The following is a 17,816-nucleotide window of genomic DNA, read 5'->3' as shown; positions in this document are numbered from 1 at the left end:
CTCTGCTGGGTGATTGTCTGTCCACAGTCACCCAGAACACCCTGCGGGGGTGGTGTTCTATCCACAGTCACCCAGAACACCCTGTGGGGGTGGTGTTCTATCCACAGTCGCCCAGAACACTCTGCTGGGTGATTGTCTGTCCACAGTCACCCAGAACACCCTGCGGGGGTGGTGTTCTATCCACAGTCACCCAGAACACCCTGTGGGGGTGGTGTTCTATCCACAGTCGCCCAGAACACTCTGCTGGGTGATTGTCTGTCCACAGTCACCCAGAACACCCTGCGGGGGTGGTGTTCTATCCACAGTCACCCAGAACACCCTGTGGGGGTGGTGTTCTATCCACAGTCGCCCAGAACACTCTGCTGGGTGATTGTCTGTCCACAGTCACCCAGAACACCCTGCGGGGGTGGTGTTCTATCCACAGTCACCCAGAACACCCTGCAGGGTGATTGTCTATCCACAGTCACCCAGAACACTCTGCTGGGTGATTGTCTGTCCACAGTCGCCCAGAACACTCTGCTGGGTGATTGTCTATCCACAGTCGCCCAGAACACCCTGCAGGGGGTGGTGTTCTATCCACAGTCACCCAGAACACCCTGCAGGGTGATTGTCTATCCACAGTCACCCAGAACACTCTGCTGGGTGATTGTCTATCCACAGTCGCCCAGAACACCCTGCGGGGGTGGTGTTCTATCCACAGTCACCCAGAACACCCTGCGGGGTGATTATCTATTCACAGTCACCCAGAACCGAGGACGGCTGCACCCCTAGCAGCCAGGACAGAGCGCCCCGCACGGGCGGCTTGATCAGCGGAAGTCCACATGCTCCGTCCTAGAGGAGGGAAGTCCCAGGTCGAGGGGCTGCAGGGCTGCCCCCCAAGGCTCTAAAGGGGGGAGTGCCATGCTCTACCCACCCTGTGGGGGTTTGCTCCGGTCTCCGGCATCCTCGGCATCATTGAGGTGGAAGCCTCACCCCGACCTCTGCCTTCACCTTCCCGTGGCATCTGACCCCCGACGTGTGTCCGTCTCCACATTTCCCCCTTTTATAAACAATAATCGCACAGGAATAGGGCCCAGCCAATGAGCTTTTGTCACCTCTGTCACCTCTGGAAAGACCCAATCTCCAAATAAGGTCACATTGGGAGGTACTCGGGGTTCAGACGCCAACATGTGACACAGTTCACCCATGGCACTGGGAGTAGCCCGACGGCCAGCACAGCAGGAGAAATAAGCAGTCCTGGTAAAAGGACAGCGCGGCACTGCCCGGTAATAGAAAGAGCGAGTTTATGATACAACGCGCACTAATCTCCAGGACAAAGTGTTCCTCCTTATGATTCTCTCAGCGCGAATCATAAAAACAGGAGATGGTGAGAAAAACCAGAGGGACCTAGCAGAGTGCCGTGGGGGGCTCTGGATCTTTTGGGGTGGGGGGCAGATTCCTCAGGCCTCTCATTACCAAGTCCCCATCACACCTCAATTATAGAGAGGTGGGGGAGAAGACAGCAGGGCCCCCTGGGGCAGCTCCACGCCCACCGGTTACAGGACCAAGGAGCTGTGGTTGCTGTTGTTCAGTTGCTGAGTCGTGTCCAACTCTCTGCGAGCCCATGGATCACACGCCAGGCCTCCCTGCCCCTCACCATCCCCCAGAGTTTGCCCAAGTTCATTAAGTCAGTGAGGTCATCCAACCACCTTGTCCTCTGCCCTCTTCTCCTTCTGCCTTCAATCTTTCCCAATCAGGGTCTTCTCCAATGAGTTGGCTGTTTAAATGGTTGAAGAAGTCTGAATTTCCTCTGATATTTAGGCCAATTATTTTTCCAACTCAAGGGCACCAAACAACCTCGGGTTTGCGGGTCCTGAAAGAGTCCCCGCAGACACGCGGATGCTGAGAAGCCAGCGCAGGGGCAGGGGTGACACCCCAGGAGCGCCCCCTGCCAAACACCTCAACCAAACAGAAGGAAGAGCTTAACCCACGTGAGCCGCGACTGGAACTCCAGACACATGTGCTTCGCGGCCAGCGGGCTGCTCACCTCGCCCACGACCACCCCTGGTCCCCATGTCTGCAGCGACCTAGGTAGGCCTCTGATGGGCTCCAGGCAGTGGCTGGAGCTCCCCTGGAAGGACTCTGGGGAAGTGACAGAAGGGACAGCTGCCCCCACCAAACTGAGCACTGGCCCTCCAGTTCAAAGGTGCAGCTGGCACCCAGCCCTGCCAGGAGCCTTTGACCAGCTTATCAGTAAGCTGTGCCAATGCTTCCTGCCTGAGGGGAGGGCAGGAGACCTCCCCATCCCTGGGTAAACTTCCGTGGCCTGGAGTTTGGCCCCGTCTCATGCCAAGAAGCCAAAGGACTGAGATGCTTGCGGTTTGGCCGAGGGCTGCTGTTTGGGCGCTGGTCCTGTTTGAGCCCAGATTTCAGACAGGAGGCTGCTGTGGATGCTGGCATCCTTAGAGGGCACCCCACCACCCACCCTGGAGACCCGAGACGGGTTTTCAGTAAGGGTCTTAAAAGCCGAAGCTAAGCAGGGGGCACGCTGCCCCACCTCCCGGCTCTCCGTGTGGGGTCCCATCTTCAGACAGAGATGGGGTTGACTCTGCAGACTATAAGGGAGGCAGTTCAGGCAGGGCTGGGGGGTGGGCGCCAGGGGGCCCAGGCCACACAGGGGTGGCTTCCAGGCCCCCCGGGGAAGGGTCTGGCTGGGCGCAGGGGCCACAGAGGGATACGGGATTCTCGGCCCATGGCCGACCCTGCAGCTGGAACTGGAGCCGCCGTCTGAACACAAGAGGGAAGATGCGCAGATCGCTCACTGCCCTGGAGATGCCAAGTAGCAGGGAGCGCCGCTTTCTGATCCTCGGGAAGGCCGAGCAGACAGGACACCACGGGCCCCAGGCCACTGCAGGGGCACCTGTGACGTGAGGCAGTGAAGCCCCCGATCTCCCTGGGGCCTCGTTAAATAGGTCTGAGGGGATTTGGGTCTGGAAAATGCCCTACAACCACCCCCCAACCCCAGCCCCCAACTCCCCACCCGAGAGTGCAGGAGGAGGCTGCCTGGCTGCGGAGGGCGCGGTCTGGCTTCTCAGCCATGCAGCAGACAGGACGTGTGAGGCTGGTCGTGGGGCCAGCTCGGGGCAGCTGGCGGACAGCATCCCAAATCCGGAAGAGGGGGATTCGGGGCTTGGAAGTGCTCTGGAGGAACAGGGTAAGCGCTTTCTGCTGCAGAACCAGGATGGGAGGGCAGGGAGGGGAACTGGGGTGGCGAGGGGCAGCCCTGGCCTCATCCCCACGGCCCCACCTCTCAGAAGCCCAGCCTGGGTCTCGGGGGTCAGCTTGGGGTGCTGCCTACACAGCAGCGTGACCCCCAAGGCTGCTGGCCCATCTCGGCTGGCTTAGATGTCTGTCAGATGAAGTGATAGTCGACCCCCATCAAGACTGTCCTTGGACAGAGCTGCTTCATCCTGGGCCAGGGTCTCTGAGCCACTGGCATGCCCCTGGTCACAGCCCCCAGCGTGCAGAGGGTGGGCTTTCAGTGGGAACGCCAACAGGCAATGGCCCCAAAGCCCCATGGCCCCCCGAGTGCCCCGTCCAGTCCTCCTGGAGGCTGTTTCCCAGGGTGACTGAGCAACATCGATGTTGCTTACTGTCTCCAGGCCTGGAGGCTGGAACCCCAGACCCAGGTGTAGGCCGGGCTGGTCCTCCTGAGGCCTCGCTCCTGGGCATGCAGACGGCCGTCTCCTCTCCTCGTCCTCACATGGCCACTCCTCTGTGTGTGTCTTCGTCCTGACCTCCTTCTAAGGACATCAGTCCTGTGAGGTTGGGGTCCACTCTGACGACCTCATTTTACCTTCTGCCTGGCTTGTTAGTCGCTCAGTCGTTTGTTTGACTCTTGCGACCCCATGGACTGTAGCCCACAAGGTTCCACTGTCCATGGGATTTCCCTGACAAGAATACTGAAGCAGGTTGCCACTCCTTTCTCCAGGAGATCTGCCTGACCCAGGGATCGAGCCCGGGTCTCCTGCATTGGCAGGCATGTTCTCTGCCACTGAGCCAGCGGGGAAGCCCACATTTCACGTTGACCCATCTTTAAAGGCTTATCTCCAAATACTCATGTCTGGGGGCTGGGGTCAGGACTCCTGCTTGTGAACTGGGGACACAGCTCAGCCCGAGACAACCTGCAAGGACAAAGGGGGAACTTGAACCCCCTGCCCAGGGAGGAAATTCTGAGCTTCTCTCCAGGACCAGCAGGTGGAGGTGGTGGGGGGCGTTGGTGGGCAGTGGCCAACAGAGCCTTAAAGAGGTGGGATTTGATTCAACCCCATGAGCAAAGTCCCAAGGGTCCACAGGAGCCTCAAGGTTCTCAGAGCCCAGTCATGCCTGCGGGTCCCTGCTCTGCCCGCCCTGGTCACAGGCTGTGGCCCCTGAGTCCAGGGTGACTGACCACACGGGAGATGAGGGGCTCAGGGCCATACCAGCCTGGCCAGGCGGCTCCTCTCGGCCTCACCCTCAGCTGAGATCTGGGCACCTCACCGCGTGTTCCCGGTGCTCCTGCCAGGGCCCGAGGGGCGTGCTGAACGTTGCAGGACACACGCCCCAGGCCTTCCTGGAGTGACTCTAAAGCCCCAGCGCTAAATCCGATGTTTGCTGCCTTTTTTGATCAATATCCCTTAACAAAGGAGTAGCATTTCCTTCTAATCTTAATGTTCAGTTGCTAAGTTATGTTCTACTCTCTGAAACCCACTGGACCACAGCACGCCAGGCTCCCCTGTCCTTCGCCATCTCCCGGAGCTTGCTCAATTCATGTCCGTGGAGTCAGTGATGCTATCTAACCATCTCATCTTCTGTCATCTCCTTCTCTCCCGCCTTCAATCTTTCCCAGTATCAGGATCTTTTCCAATGAGTCAGTTCTTCACATCAGGTGGCCAAAATATTGGACCTTCAGCTTCAGCATTAGTCCTTCCAATGAATATTCAGGGCTGATTTCCTTTAGGATGGACTGGTTGGATCTCCTTGCAGTCCAAGAGAGTCTTCTCCAACGCCACAATTCAAAAGCATCAATTCTTTGGCGCTCAGCCTTCTTCATGGTCCAACTCTCACATCCATACACGACTACTGGAAAAATCATAGCTCTGACTGTACAGACCTTGGTCAGCAAAGTGATGTTTCTGCTTTTTAGCACTCTGTCTAGGCTTGTCATAGCTTTTCTTCCAAGGAGCAAGCGTCTTTTAATTTCATGGCTGCAGTCATCATCCACAGTGATTTTGGAGCCCAGGAAAATAAAATCTGTCACTGTTTCCACTTTTTCCTCATCTATTTGCCATGAAGTGATGGGACCAGATGCCATAATTTTAGTTTTTTGAATGTCGAGTTTTAAGGCAGCGTTTCACTCCCCTTCACCCTAATCAAGAGGCTCTTTTAGTTCCTCTTCACTTTCTGCCATAGGATGGTATCACCTGCATGTCTGAGGTGGTTGATGTTTCTCATGGCAATCTTGATTCCTTAGGAAGCAATACTACAAACAAAGCTAGTCGAGGTGATGGAAGTACAGCTAAGCTATTTCAAATTCTAAAAGATGATGCTGTTAAAGTGCTGCTCTCAATACACCAGCAAATTTGGAAAACTCAGCGATGGCCACAGGATTGGAAAAGGTCAGTTTTCATTCCAATCCCAAATAAGGGCAATGCAAAGTGTGTTCAAACTATTGCACATTTACACTCATTTTACACACTAACAAGGTAATGCTCAAAATTCTTCAAGCTAGGCTTCAACAGTATGTGAACTAAGAACTTCCAGATGTAGAAGCTGGATTTAGAAAAGGCAGAGGAACCAGAGATCAAATTGCCAATATCCATTGGATCCTAGAAAAAGCGAGAGAGTTCCAGAAAAACATCTACTTCTGCTTCATCAACTACACTAAAGCCTTTGCTTGTGTGGATCGCAACAAACTGAAAAATTCTTCAAGAGATGGGAATACCAGACCACCTAATCTGTCTCCTGAGAAACCCATATGCAGGTAAAGAAGCAATGGTTAGAATCAGACATGGAACAACAGACTGGCTCAAAAAGGGTACCTCAAGGCTGTATATCGTCACCCTGCTTATTTAACTTATATGTAGAGTATGTCATATGAAATGCTGAGCTGGATGAATCACAAACTGGAATCAAGATTGCCAGGAGAAATATCAACAACCTCAGATATGCAGATGACACCACCCTAATGACAGAAAGCAAACAGGACCTAAAGAGCCTCTTGATAAAGGTGAAAAAGAGAGTGAAAAAGCTGAATTAAAACTCAACATTCAAAAAACAAAGATCATGGCATCCAGTCCCATCATTTCATGGCAAATAGATGGGGAGAAAATGGAAACAGAGACAGACTTTATTTTCTTGGGCTCTAAAATCACCATGGACAGTGACTGCAGCCATGAAATCTAAAAGATGCTTGCTCCTTGGAAGAAAAGCTACGTCAAACCTAGACAATGTATTAAAAAGCAGAGACATCCTTTTGCCAACAAAGGTGCATATAGTCAAAGCTATGGTTTCTCCTGTAATCGTGTACGGATGTGAGAGCTGGACCATAAAGAAGGTTGAGAGCCAAAGAACTGATGCTTTTGAACTGTGACTCTGGAGAGACTCTTGAAAGTCTCTTGGTGAGCAAGGAGATCCAACCAGTCCATCTGAAAGGAAATCAACCCTGAATATTCTTTGGAAGGACTGATGCTGAAGCTGAAACTCCAGTACTTTGGCCACCTGTGTGAAGAGTTGACTCATTGGAAAAGACCCTGATGCCGGGAAAGACTGAGGGTAGGAGGAGAAGGGGACGACAGAGGATGAGATGGTTGGATGGCATCAGCGACTCAACGGACATGAGTTTGAGCAGACTCCAGGAGATGGTGAAGGACAGGGAAGCCATGTGTGCTGCCGTCCACGGGGTCACAGAGAGTCAGACACGACTGAGCGACTAGACAACGGCCCTGCAACGTGTCTGTGACCGGGGGGTGTTCGTGGGGGCTGTGGTGGGGGGACCTGTTCCCCAGAGCTCTTGCCGGGAAGCCCCCGTTTACCAAAGGCGTCACGCTGGGCCCCCCAGGCAGTGGGGAACATGTACCATCTCACACATTTCCCCCGTCACAGCTCTGCCCAAGAGCCTGGTGGGCGGGCCAAAGCAGTTGCCCCCAGAGCGGAGGGGCAGGGTCACTGCCCGCTGTGCAGTCGTCCCGGCGGAGAACAGACCCTCAGAGCCCTCACCAAGAAATGGGGGTGGGGGCAGAAATAGATGACCTGAGAAGAGTAAAGAAAAATACCACCCCCTGGGCTCCCCAGCTGGTGCTAATTGTAAAGAACCCACCCGCCAGTACAGGAGACGGAAGAGGTGTGGGTTCAGTTCCTGGGTCGAGAAGATCCCCTGGAGGAGGGAATAGCCACACACTCCAGGATTCCTGCCTGGGAAATTCTGTGGACAGAGGAGCCTGGAGGAGCCTGGAGGGCTACACTCGAGAGTCACAGAGTCAGACATGACTGAAGTGACTTAGCACCCACCACCTCCCACCCCTCCCTGCCCCCACTGGGGTCTGGGGGGAGCCTGGGGTCACCGAGGCGTGCATGCGTATGTTCAGCTGTTCTCTGGTTCATTCGTCCAGCATGGGTGGGGCAGGAGGTGCCCCCTGACTCCTCTGGGCCTGGGGCTGCTGCCTCCATGACCGTCTGCCGATGGTCGTCAAACTATTTCTAAGCCGAAAACTTCCTTCCAAGTAAAACCTCATGAAAACCATGTGTCCAGAAGCGACAAGCCAGGGCTGTTGGGCTTAAAGCCGCAGGTCCGGGAGTGCTGCCCACCCTTGCCCGGTCACCTGGGAGCCCCCGCTTCTCAGGGACCCCAGGAGGCGGACACTGGGCAGAGCCTGAGGCCCCCCGCCCCACAGGCCGCAGCTCCCGCTGCCGATTCCTGTCCTGCAGGCCCCGGGGCTGGTGCTGCCGGGCGGGGCTGGCTTCCACCTCCAGAACTCACGGCCCCCACAGCCAGGCCGGGCACGGGGAGAGCTCAGAGCCTGAGGTGGGTGCAGGGCTGATTCTGAGGCTCCCGGGACCCCCTCGTGGCCGTGCAGCTGGGCGGGCAGCCCCCGTTGCCTTAGCAAACTTCTGCTCCAGGGAGGGACGTGGTGGCTCCAAGGCCAGCCCAGGCCCGCTGACCGCCCAGGAGTCCACAGGACAGGGCCAGCGGCCGTGTGAGCTCCTGAGGTCACCGGGAGCCAGGACCCGGGACCCAGGCTAGGGCTGCTGCTGCGGGGTCCTGACCTGGTGTCCGTGGGGGGTGGGCCGGGAGGGAGCCGGGCAGCTGAGGGTAGGGCAGTGGATAGAGGGGGGGCCTGGGTCTGCCCTGGGCAAGCCCGCTGGCACTGGGGCTGCTTCTCCCAGCGCCCGTCCATCAGTCAGGCAGTAATGTGGCAGACAGGTGTCTGGGGTAAAGGGTACTAGGGGCCGTACCTGGGCCCTAGGGATCAGCACCCTCCTTGTAGGCCTCCAACAATGCCCACAGGCAGGTTACTGTGCTCAAGGGTCCTCAGCCCAGGGACCCAGGGCCCCTCCCTCACCACCAGTCAGAGGGAAGGCAACCAGCCGTCCCCCAACCTCGGGGTCCCTGGCCACCAGCCTTGCCCTTGGCCACAAAGGGTCATTCGGTCCCTCCCTAGAATTCCCACTCTGGTAGCTCAGCCAGCTCACAACGCAGCTCCCCAACACATGCGGGCGGGTGGACACACAGATGAGTGGACACACAACACATAGGCAGGCTCTGGACACACACGGGTGAGTGGACATGTGACACGTGGGCAGGCGGACACACTTGGACACACGTGGGCAGGTGGACACACACACAGGGCTGCCTCCAGCCCAGGTCCCCAGAGCCCGCTGGAGCTCCGTCAGGTCGGTCTGAAGGGTCTGGCGGCCCTGCCAATTGCTTTTCGGTGGCCCAGGAGGACCCATAAAATCACTTTCTGTCATTTCTTGCAGCAGGTGGGTCGTGCCGCCCCGTGCTGCTCCCCATCTGTGGTTCAGGACCAGGCCTGTCTCTATTTCCCCAGGAGGAAGTGCATTTCACACGCACACATGCAAATGTGTGCATACTCACACGGTCACATATGCAAACAGACACATGCACACAAACAGGTGCAAATGCAGCTCAGTGGCTCCTTTTCACAAATTCAGGCTCGGAGGGCCTCCTGCAGGGGGTAGCCTCCTGCATCTTGAAGGTGCAGCGAGGGCTTTGTGCATGCCAAGGGCGGGACAGGAACCCGTGTACAGCCTCCCCCATATCCCTCCCCCAGAGCCTGGCGGCCAGGCCCCACGCACCCCCTGGAAGCGGCCACACCCGGGCCGTGCACCGCAACCCACCCAGGCCCCCAGCAGCTACTGAAGCACACCACCACGGCGTCTCTGCCCAAGTTTATTTTGGAAAGCAAAGAATCGAACAAAGGCTCAGAAAATAAATATCCGCAGAGAGAAAGTCAGCCCAGGAGGCGAGGCAGCTGAGGGGTCAGCGGGAACGGGACGCGGGACGGTGGGGGCCGGGCCTGCCCCTCACCCCCGCCCAGGGGCCACCCCGAGGGGCGAGGAGCGCCGGGCCCTGCGCTGGGCGGGCGGCTCGCACAGGGTGTCCTGGCACAGGCAGCTGTCGATGTGGGTGTAGGTGTGGCGGAGCGTGCCCCCGTCCGGGCACCGCAGCGTCACCTCACGCTGGCTGGTACGCTGCTCCTTGCAGCAGGAGCACCTGTGGTCCAGGGCCTGGGCCTCGGCCGAGTACCTGGGGGAAGGCCGGGGTCAGGGCGGCCCCCGACCACCGGGGCGGGCACAGCCTCCCCCACTGCCCCCACCGGGGCCCCGGCGCCCAGGACTCACATGGCGAAGGTCCCACAGGACCCAGAGCAGTCGTTCATGGGGACCAATGTGGTGCAGCCATTGTGCGAAATCTCCCTCACGACAGGGACGGTAGCGCAGGGGACTCCGGTCTCATTGCGAAGGACGCCTGGGGAGAGAGGCAGAGGCTGGGAGGGGGTCCTCGCCTTCCGGGGCCCTCCTGCGCCCCTCATGGCCTCCTCCTGCCTTCCCAAGTGCCACCCGCCCCCCCCAGGGCCCTCAAGCAAGCTGGGTCATCATGGGCTCCTGGAAGGGATGCAGGCTTCCTGGGCACATCAGGTGATGTCCTCAAAGTCAGCGTCCAGCCGGGAGTGGCCCAGAAGGGACGGGGTTCCCGGGGCACCATCCCCTTCCTCCCCCTCCCCTCAAGGGGCCTGGGGGGAGCCCCCGCCAGGCCTGGGCCGCAGGGCCCGCCCGCCCGAGGCCCACACTCACATTTCCTGCAGCAGCCGTTGGGCATGAGCGTGATGGAGCCCTAGCGGGAAGGAGAGACAGTTGGGAGCCCAGACCTCCCCCGGTGGTGACAGTGCTGCCCCCTACCATGAGGGTGGACAGGGCAGTTCCTGCAGAAGGGCCCAGGGTGGAGCCTGCAGCCGTTGCCACGTCCTGCGATGGAGCCCAGCCCCTCAGGGACATCAGGGTCCCCACTCCAGCAGGGACGGGCCCGCTCACCTGGACGCAGGTGCTGGGGTCAAAGTCGGGGCAGGTGATGTTGGAGACGGAGGAGATGAGCTGGTTGTGTATCTTCACGCAGCTGAAGAAGGTACAGTTGTTCAGGGAGTCACTCTTCATGTCTCCGGGCTGCGGGATGGGGTGCGGGGTTCTGTGTGAGGCCTGGCGGGAGCCCCAGGCAGCCCCCTGACCACCTCGTCAAGTGCAGCCCACAGGCCCAGAGCTGCGCAGCCAGTGACACCAGGAGGGGCCCAGGGACCCGCGGCCCACAGTCCCCAGATGGTCCATGTCCTGCAGCAGTGGCCTGACTTGGAGAAGTCACCCAGAGGGCCCAAAACCCCAGGACCGGAGTCCTGATGGGAGACAGGACGTGCTCGGCCCTGCGGGCAGGGGCGGGGGACGCACCTTCAGGACCAGGCTCTGCTGGCCGGGCCGGTTGATGATGCAGTGGGTCTGCTCACACTTCTTGCAGCACTCCCCGGGGGCGTCCACCAGCTCAAAGCCCTGCGGGACACCGGCGGGTTGGCGTGGGAAGAGGCAGGGTCGCGTGGGGTGAGGCTGGGCGGGGCCAGCCCGCCGGGGCCGGGGCTGCTTACGGGGCTGCAGGTGGTGTTACAGGGCACGTGGCTGCAGGTGATGACGTTGAGCTGCGTGGCATTGTCCCTGCGGTCGGTGCAGACGCAGTTCTGGCACTTGGATGAATAGACTGGAGAGCCGGGCTTCAGGCACAGGGAAGGCGGGTGAGGCGGGCCCACGCGGTGCCTCCCCACCTCCAGGACGCCGCCCCGTTGCCAGGAGAGGGGCCCCCACCGGCCGAGCCTGCCTGGGACCCTGCCCCCGAAGCCCCCTCTGCGCCCCCGCCCCTCTCCCCACAGCCAGCAGGGCTCACCTGGTACTCAGCATGCTCCAGCACACACACGCCCTTGGGTACTTGGGAGAAAGAACCAGAACAAGCGTCAGATGGTCCTGCCGGACCCCACGGTGGATGCACAGCCAGTGGACAGCACGGGGGCGAGAGGCTGGGCTGGGTGCATCCACCAGGCAGAACCTGAGCCCCCAGGCAGGAGCCCCTTCAGCCATCCTCTGCACCCCCACACCCAGCCGGAGCCCTGCCCACCCTAGGCCTCACTCCCGCCTGGCCCAGCCCACCTACCACATGAGTACAGAGGGCAGCACCTCCAAGGCACCATCTCGCTCTTCACCTGGAAGCCCAGTGAGCACAGCGGGGGCTTCTCCCTGCACAGGCTGGTGTTGCACTCTGCAGGTGGTGGGGACACGCCGGTGAGCGCAGCCCCTCGCCCGCTGAGCCTGGACGCCGCCCCGTGCAGAGCGGGTCCTGGGCCTGGGCCCCCTCACCACCTGCCTGCCCAGCGCCCATGCCCCGCAGACACGCCTGAGGCCCGGACCTCCAGGACCACACTAGAGCCCGGCCGCCGCACACCCCGCCAGCAGGGGCCTTACTGCAGGAGGTGAGGTTGCAGCAGGTGTTGGTGGGGTCCACCTCCGTGAACGGGTAGGTGCCGTCCTCCTCGCACTCCAGCCGGGGCTCCGGCCGGCATGTCTTGGGCTTGCAGATGATGCCGCTCCCGCCCTCCAGGCAAATGCAGTCCTTGCAGTCGAACTCGAAGTGTTCCCCATACTGCAGGGGAGGGGGAGCCCACCCCCGTCAGCGCAAGACAGCACCGCACGGCCTGGCCCATCGAGCGGCCGGCGGGAAACCCCGAGCCCTCCCCACCTCCGCGCGCCCGGGGCAGGCTCTGGGGAGGACACTCGCACCAGGACTGGGACCTGCTCCCACGTGGTCCCCGGTGGCAGAAGCACCAGGCGTGTCTGCGGGGCTCACGCAGAGCGGAGCTAAAGAACCAGCCACGTACAGGAGTCACGCACACCACACAGCAGACAGGCCGCAGGTGTAGCCAGAGCATCCAGTGGCTAGTGGGCGGAGCGGGGGGGGCAGGTGGATGGGCCACGCGCTACCTCAACCTTCCAGGACTTCAGGGACTCATTAGTCTGCCTCCGAGGGTCCCAGGTTTTCATCCCACCCCAACCTGCCCCCCAAAACGCAGGGCTTGTGGGAGGGCCTGGCCCCGGTGCCGAGGGGGTAGCCTACCTCTCTGGGCACGTTGTCGGGCCCCACGCAGCCTAGGAGAGAGAGGAGACAGGCCCTGTGAACTCGGGCCCGTGCCACAGGCGCTGGGCTCAGCCCCAGGAAGGGGAGGGCAGAGGGCGCGCACGGGCAGCCTACCGCACAGGTCCACGCAGACGTCGAAGCCGGGCGCGAAGCTGGTGGTGCCCTCGGGACAGAAGCAGCCTTCCACCAGGCGTGTGCTGTTCGGCTGGGAGGGGCTGAGGGGAGGGCATCAGGAGATGGGTCTGGGGATGGGTGGGACCACCAGGCCCAGACAGACCCTCCCAGAGCAGGGCAGAGGGCCAGCCAGCCCTCCCAGCGCCTCCACCATGACTGACCTGGACTTACAGGTGGGCTCCTCCACGGGGCCGCAGGCCCGGTACTCACGGTGGGCGGGGCACGTCACCGCTGGGGAGGGGGCAGCGTCAGAGGGAGGGGCCTGGGCCCCCACCCACCCCACTGACCGCCGCCCAGCCCCTCCCACACGGGACCCCATCCCATACAGGCCGAGCGTGGCCTCAGCCCCTCATGCTGTCCCAAGCCAGGAGGCGGGGGTCCAGCCCCACAGGGGCTTAGCAGGGCTGGCCTTCAGGCGGCCTGGCCCCCCACCCCAGCCAGGATTCCCGCTGAGCATGGGACGGGGCAGGAGGGCACTCACGGCAGGCCCCGCCGGTGTGGTTCCGCCAGTCCACGCAGATGCCCTCCTGGGCACATAGGGCCGCGTAGGTCTGCAGGCTGGCACACTCCAGGTTCGAGCCAGGCACGTAGCAGCTGTCGAACAGGCAGGCTTCATAGTAGTGCTGGGGGGGCGCCAGGGCGTGGCACTGGGCGAACAAGCTGTGGAGGAGGACTGCAGGTCACGGGCTGGCCAGTGCCCCCAGCCTCTCACGTGCCCCTGCCCGGCACCTCCATCTGGGCTGCACCCCCTCGGGGGCCCAGCTCAGCCTGTACCACCAGACAGATGCCCGTGGGCTGAGGGTGGGAGCAGAGCATCAGGGCTGGCCTCGGGGGCTCGGGCTGGCCTGAGGCGCGGCAGCCAGCACTGAGCCAAAGGATGCACACCATGTTTGGCCCCCAGAAAGGGAAGGTCTGCGTCTAAGTGGTCACCAGGGGCCAAGGTCCCCCAACAAGGCTGGCAGGGGCCGTCCTGACCTCCACGCACACACCTCTGGGGATGAGAGGCTTGCTCCCATGGATACCAGCTTTGGTCCCCTCTCTAAGCCCAAATTCCCCTCCCCAACATCAGTTGTGGATGCTAACTCTGTCCCGGGTCAACTGGTCTACCCCAGCCTTCGCACTCAGCAGACACTGCACCATCCCAGGAGTCAAGAGAGATGGAATGGGGGGGAGTCACAAAGGGCCCTGGATACCCTACAGGAGCCCAAGTCCTGACCCCACTGTGACTGCCATCTGCCTTCCCAGCCCCAGGCCCAGCACCAGCGGCTTGTCTGCGGCAGACCGGGTTGGGGGTGCAGCTGGCCGGGGGTCCTTGGCAGACCAGGTGGGGGTGCGGCTTGCGGGGCGGATCACCTGTCCATGATGAGCTCACAGAGCGGAGATGCACAGCTCTTCGTGGAGGAGCTGCTGGTGCCCGCTGAAGGCGAGGTGGCCGGGCGCCTGGTGGTGAAGCTGGTGTGGGGACAGCGTGGCTTGGAGGGGTCGTTCACCACCCAGTAGTCAGCTGCGATCTCACAGCTATCAATGCTCTCCCCACTGGGCAGCACACAGTCATCCAAGGTGTTGTTGGTGCACGTGCCTGTGCGGGTGGGCAGGCCACGTGAACACACACCAGGCCCAACCGTCCAGCAGGGCAAGCCCCCGGGATCCCCACTCCAGCCCAGGTCCCTGGTGGTCATCTGGCCAGGCCTAAGGGCACAGACAAGGCTCCTACTGGCTTCCCACAGGGACCAGGCCCAGACGGGGCTGGGGGGCCTGTGGGGGCCTGAGCAGTGTGGAGAGCCACCCCTGGGGGAGCAGCTCCCGTGGCCAGCCTCTGCCAGGCCATCCTCCCCAGGCCGGGGTGCAGGGGTCAGAGGCTCACCACACTGGCCCTTCGTGTTGTTGCCGAACAGGCGGTAGGGCAGCCGGATGGAGAAGGAGAGGCCGTTGTAGGAGACGAGGGCGCCCAGCTCGGGGATGTCCACCATGTAGTTGATGCCCGACTCATACACCTGCAGCCCGAACTTGGTGTAGGGCAGCGCCACGGCCTGCCTGTTGACCTGCACCTGCAGCGGAAACCCCGGGTCAGGGGTCAGGGGGCGGGGCGAGCCGTGGGGGCCACCCCTCCCTGACCTAGCACATGCGGTGGGCACTCTCTGCCCTCCCCCTCCCCACTTCCTTCCCATCACAGTGGGCCAGATCCTTGTCCTGACTAATCCCAGGGGCCAGGTGGCAGGGGCACCATCCTCAGGGTCCCCCGGAGGCCTGGGGACCCCGAAAAGGGGTAGGACTCCCTACGTGGTGTGCAGAGAGCCCCGGGCCTCAGGGAGGGGGCGCCTGCCACAGAGACCTGTGTCCAGGATGAGTGGTAGGGGTGTGAGCAGCAGAGGTCAAAGGGCCCCTGAAGGCCTCCAGAGGGCCCATGTGATGTGTCCACGGAGCACCTCTCCAAGCCTGGCTCTGGGTCGGGGAGCAGCCCAACCTCCCACTGCGCGAGGAAGCCAGCAGCAGTGCACCCACCGTGGACCCCCCACCGCCCCGCCAGCGTACCTGCACCCTGATGGGCATCATCTGCACGGTCTTGATCAGCACCTCCTGGGTCTCGTGGCGCACGATGAGCGTGCGGGGGCAGGACACTTCATCGTTGACGTCACAGTGGTAGTTGTCGACGTAGATCCCAAAGTTGTCCACCTTGGGGCTGATCTCCTCCACCAGCACATACGTGCAATTGCCCTGGTAGCTGTAGTAGAACCCGTCGAAGGTGACGTAGTGCGGGTCCCCCCAGCCCGTGCAGTAGCCTGCGGAGGACGAGGGGTGGGCTCGCCTCGCACCCCCGACTGGGCGCGGGGCGGGGGCAGGACATGCTCAAGGCTCGGGTGGGAAGGGCAGGCAGAACCTGCGGAAGGCCCTGCAGTCTGGTTCCCAGGGCACTCAGGGCATCTGGGCCCCGAGAGTGCCCGTGCCCCTCGGCCCACAGTGGCCCTCTGCGCTCCGCTCTCAGCGGTGGCCGCCCTCCACCAGACCAGCCCCACCCTTCCCTGCACCCTGGCTGAGCGGAGGAACCAGCAGGAGGCAGGAGAAACCGCTCCAGACAGGGGCCTGACCCTCCGCGGGCACTCAGCCACCAACGCCATCACGACACCCTGGGGTCTGCAGCACCGCCCCCCACCGGGGGGGAGCAGGCGGGGGTCTGCACGGCGTCAGGCTTACAGTCGCACTCCCAGTGCCAGCAGCACTTGTCGGGGTCCTCGACACGCACGGGCGTGAGGCCGTTGGAGCAGGTGGGCATGGGCGGGGGCTCGCACTTCACCTTCACGAGCTCCACGATGTTGTTGTACTTGCAGGTGGCCTTGGTGCAGTTACACATCCACCAGCTCTCGTTCTCCTGCGGGGGCGGGAAGGACACGGGGTCATCGGGACTAGCCTGGCACCCAGGCTCACACGGGAGGGCTGGGCCGTGCTGGCGAGGCCCCGCCCAGGGGACTGAGAGCCAAGGGCGACCCTGTCCAGGAGGGCAGTCAGCCAAGGGGCGAAGGTGGGACGGCCCCCGCACACCCTGCGCCCAGCAGGCTGCCTGAAGCCTTGACCCGACTGGGGCTGGTGTGGGCCACAGAGGCAGGGCCATGACCTACAGGAAGCCAGCACCTGGGGCTTTAGATGCCAGAGGGGACAAAAGTCACCCACAGACACAGACCTCCCTGGGAGGATCCAAGTCCGGGCACCCGGGGACCACTGGGTTGGATGTACTGGATTCGTAGGTGGTAGTCGTGGATGGGCTGGGTGTTGGGGAGGATGTGGACGGGCATGACCAGTTGAAGAACTCAAGCTCGCATTTCAGCGAGCAGTTCACGTAGTAGCAGGTGTCTCCATGCGTGCCGTTGTACACCAGCTCGCCTGCAAGGGGAGAGACCAGTGCTGACACCATCCACACAGGGCTGGCCCCCCGAGTACACAGGCTAGCTCCCCCAGAGGCCATGAGAGAGACACCCACACTTCCCACTGCCCCTGATTTGTGGCTGTAGCACGTGGGGCTGGCCAGGGACACATCCACCCAGGCCCAGCACCCAGCTTCCCAAGCAAGCTCCCAGTTTAGACCTTCGACTGACCCCTAAGCACCGGAAACGCAAAGCGCCACCAGCCTGTGCTGCCTGAATCAGAATGAAGAGCTTGCGTACCTGGGGCATAGTAGGTCCCATTCAAAAAGCAGCATTCAGTAATGGAGGTGACCCCGCCAGTGCTCGTGGTAATGTGGGGGGAGGTTGCTGGGGTCACAGTGGAGGTGGACACACTGGAGGTCCAGGTGCTGGTGGACTCTGGCGTGGTCGACGGGCGTCCTGTTGATGTGGGAGCGCCTGTGGAGGTGGCTGACGCAGGCGGGGCAGTGGGGCTGGAGGTAGGGCCTGTGCTGGGTAAAGGCAGCCCCGTCGTGGATCCAGGGGTGGGGGTGGTCTTCGAGGAGGTGGGACCTGGGGTCGGCGAGCCTGTAAAAATGGAGGGTGCAGTGAGGGCTGAGGGGGTCCATGCCTCTCCGCGCACAGGTGGCCCGGCAGCAAACACACGTGGGCAGCCCCCTGGAGGCGCAGCATGGGGTGTGAAGGCCTCCCACCCACTTCCCAGCTCCGGGCCTCGGGGCTGGATGGGGTGTCAGGCCCACGGGCGTTGGGATGAGTAACGGGGAGGCCTCCACAGGACACTGCTCCATCCGGAGGGGCTGACCACTGGCCCCCGAAGCCCCGGCGGGGAAGCGCCAGCGGGAGAGGGGGAGACAGAGGGTGGATCCCCCAGGGCGCCTGACCGGCAGCCTCGATACCCCATGAGACCCCAGGTCCTTTGGTGGCTCACGCAGGATGGCTGTGCCCACAGAGCCCATCAAACAGCTGTAGGCTGAGGATGTGGGCCACGGGCAGCCGTGCCCAAGGAAAGACATCCCGTGGGGGCAGACACAGGTGGAGGGTCA

At 61.7% G+C, this 17,816-nt stretch overlaps 1 protein-coding gene across 2 annotated transcripts in view; it reads right to left on the bottom strand.

The window, feature by feature from the left end:
* Positions 1 to 9,441: 9,441 nt before the first annotated feature.
* MUC2 (mucin 2, oligomeric mucus/gel-forming) overlaps positions 9,442 to 17,816 on the bottom strand; it is a 30,021-nt gene continuing 21,646 nt past the window's right edge. Inside the window, exons 31-49 of one of the 2 annotated variants that reach the window (XM_061161200.1) lie at positions 17,035 to 17,340; positions 16,554 to 16,753; positions 16,070 to 16,244; positions 15,410 to 15,657; positions 14,742 to 14,925; positions 14,231 to 14,456; positions 13,359 to 13,537; positions 13,039 to 13,108; positions 12,818 to 12,918; positions 12,683 to 12,714; positions 12,034 to 12,211; positions 11,726 to 11,830; positions 11,462 to 11,502; positions 11,169 to 11,291; positions 10,978 to 11,076; positions 10,573 to 10,701; positions 10,336 to 10,375; positions 9,883 to 10,009; positions 9,442 to 9,787 (exon numbers count right to left, since the gene is read on the bottom strand). In XM_061161200.1, the coding sequence (XP_061017183.1) occupies positions 9,565 to 9,787; positions 9,883 to 10,009; positions 10,336 to 10,375; positions 10,573 to 10,701; positions 10,978 to 11,076; positions 11,169 to 11,291; positions 11,462 to 11,502; positions 11,726 to 11,830; positions 12,034 to 12,211; positions 12,683 to 12,714; positions 12,818 to 12,918; positions 13,039 to 13,108; positions 13,359 to 13,537; positions 14,231 to 14,456; positions 14,742 to 14,925; positions 15,410 to 15,657; positions 16,070 to 16,244; positions 16,554 to 16,753; positions 17,035 to 17,340 (2,786 nt within the window). In that variant the 3' untranslated portion in view covers positions 9,442 to 9,564. Of the gene's footprint in view, positions 9,788 to 9,882; positions 10,010 to 10,335; positions 10,376 to 10,572; positions 10,702 to 10,977; positions 11,077 to 11,168; positions 11,292 to 11,461; positions 11,503 to 11,725; positions 11,831 to 12,033; positions 12,212 to 12,682; positions 12,715 to 12,817; positions 12,919 to 13,038; positions 13,109 to 13,358; positions 13,538 to 14,230; positions 14,457 to 14,741; positions 14,926 to 15,409; positions 15,658 to 16,069; positions 16,245 to 16,553; positions 16,754 to 17,034; positions 17,341 to 17,816 lie in introns of those variants that run through there. The other variant, XM_061161204.1, reaches the window with a different exon arrangement.

The sequence above is a fragment of the Dama dama genome, chromosome 2 (genome assembly GCF_033118175.1).
Source record: "Dama dama isolate Ldn47 chromosome 2, ASM3311817v1, whole genome shotgun sequence".
Lineage (NCBI taxonomy): Eukaryota > Metazoa > Chordata > Mammalia > Artiodactyla > Cervidae > Dama > Dama dama.
Note: the sequence above shows the minus strand (reverse complement) of the source record. Positions and strands in the feature narration are given on the sequence as shown.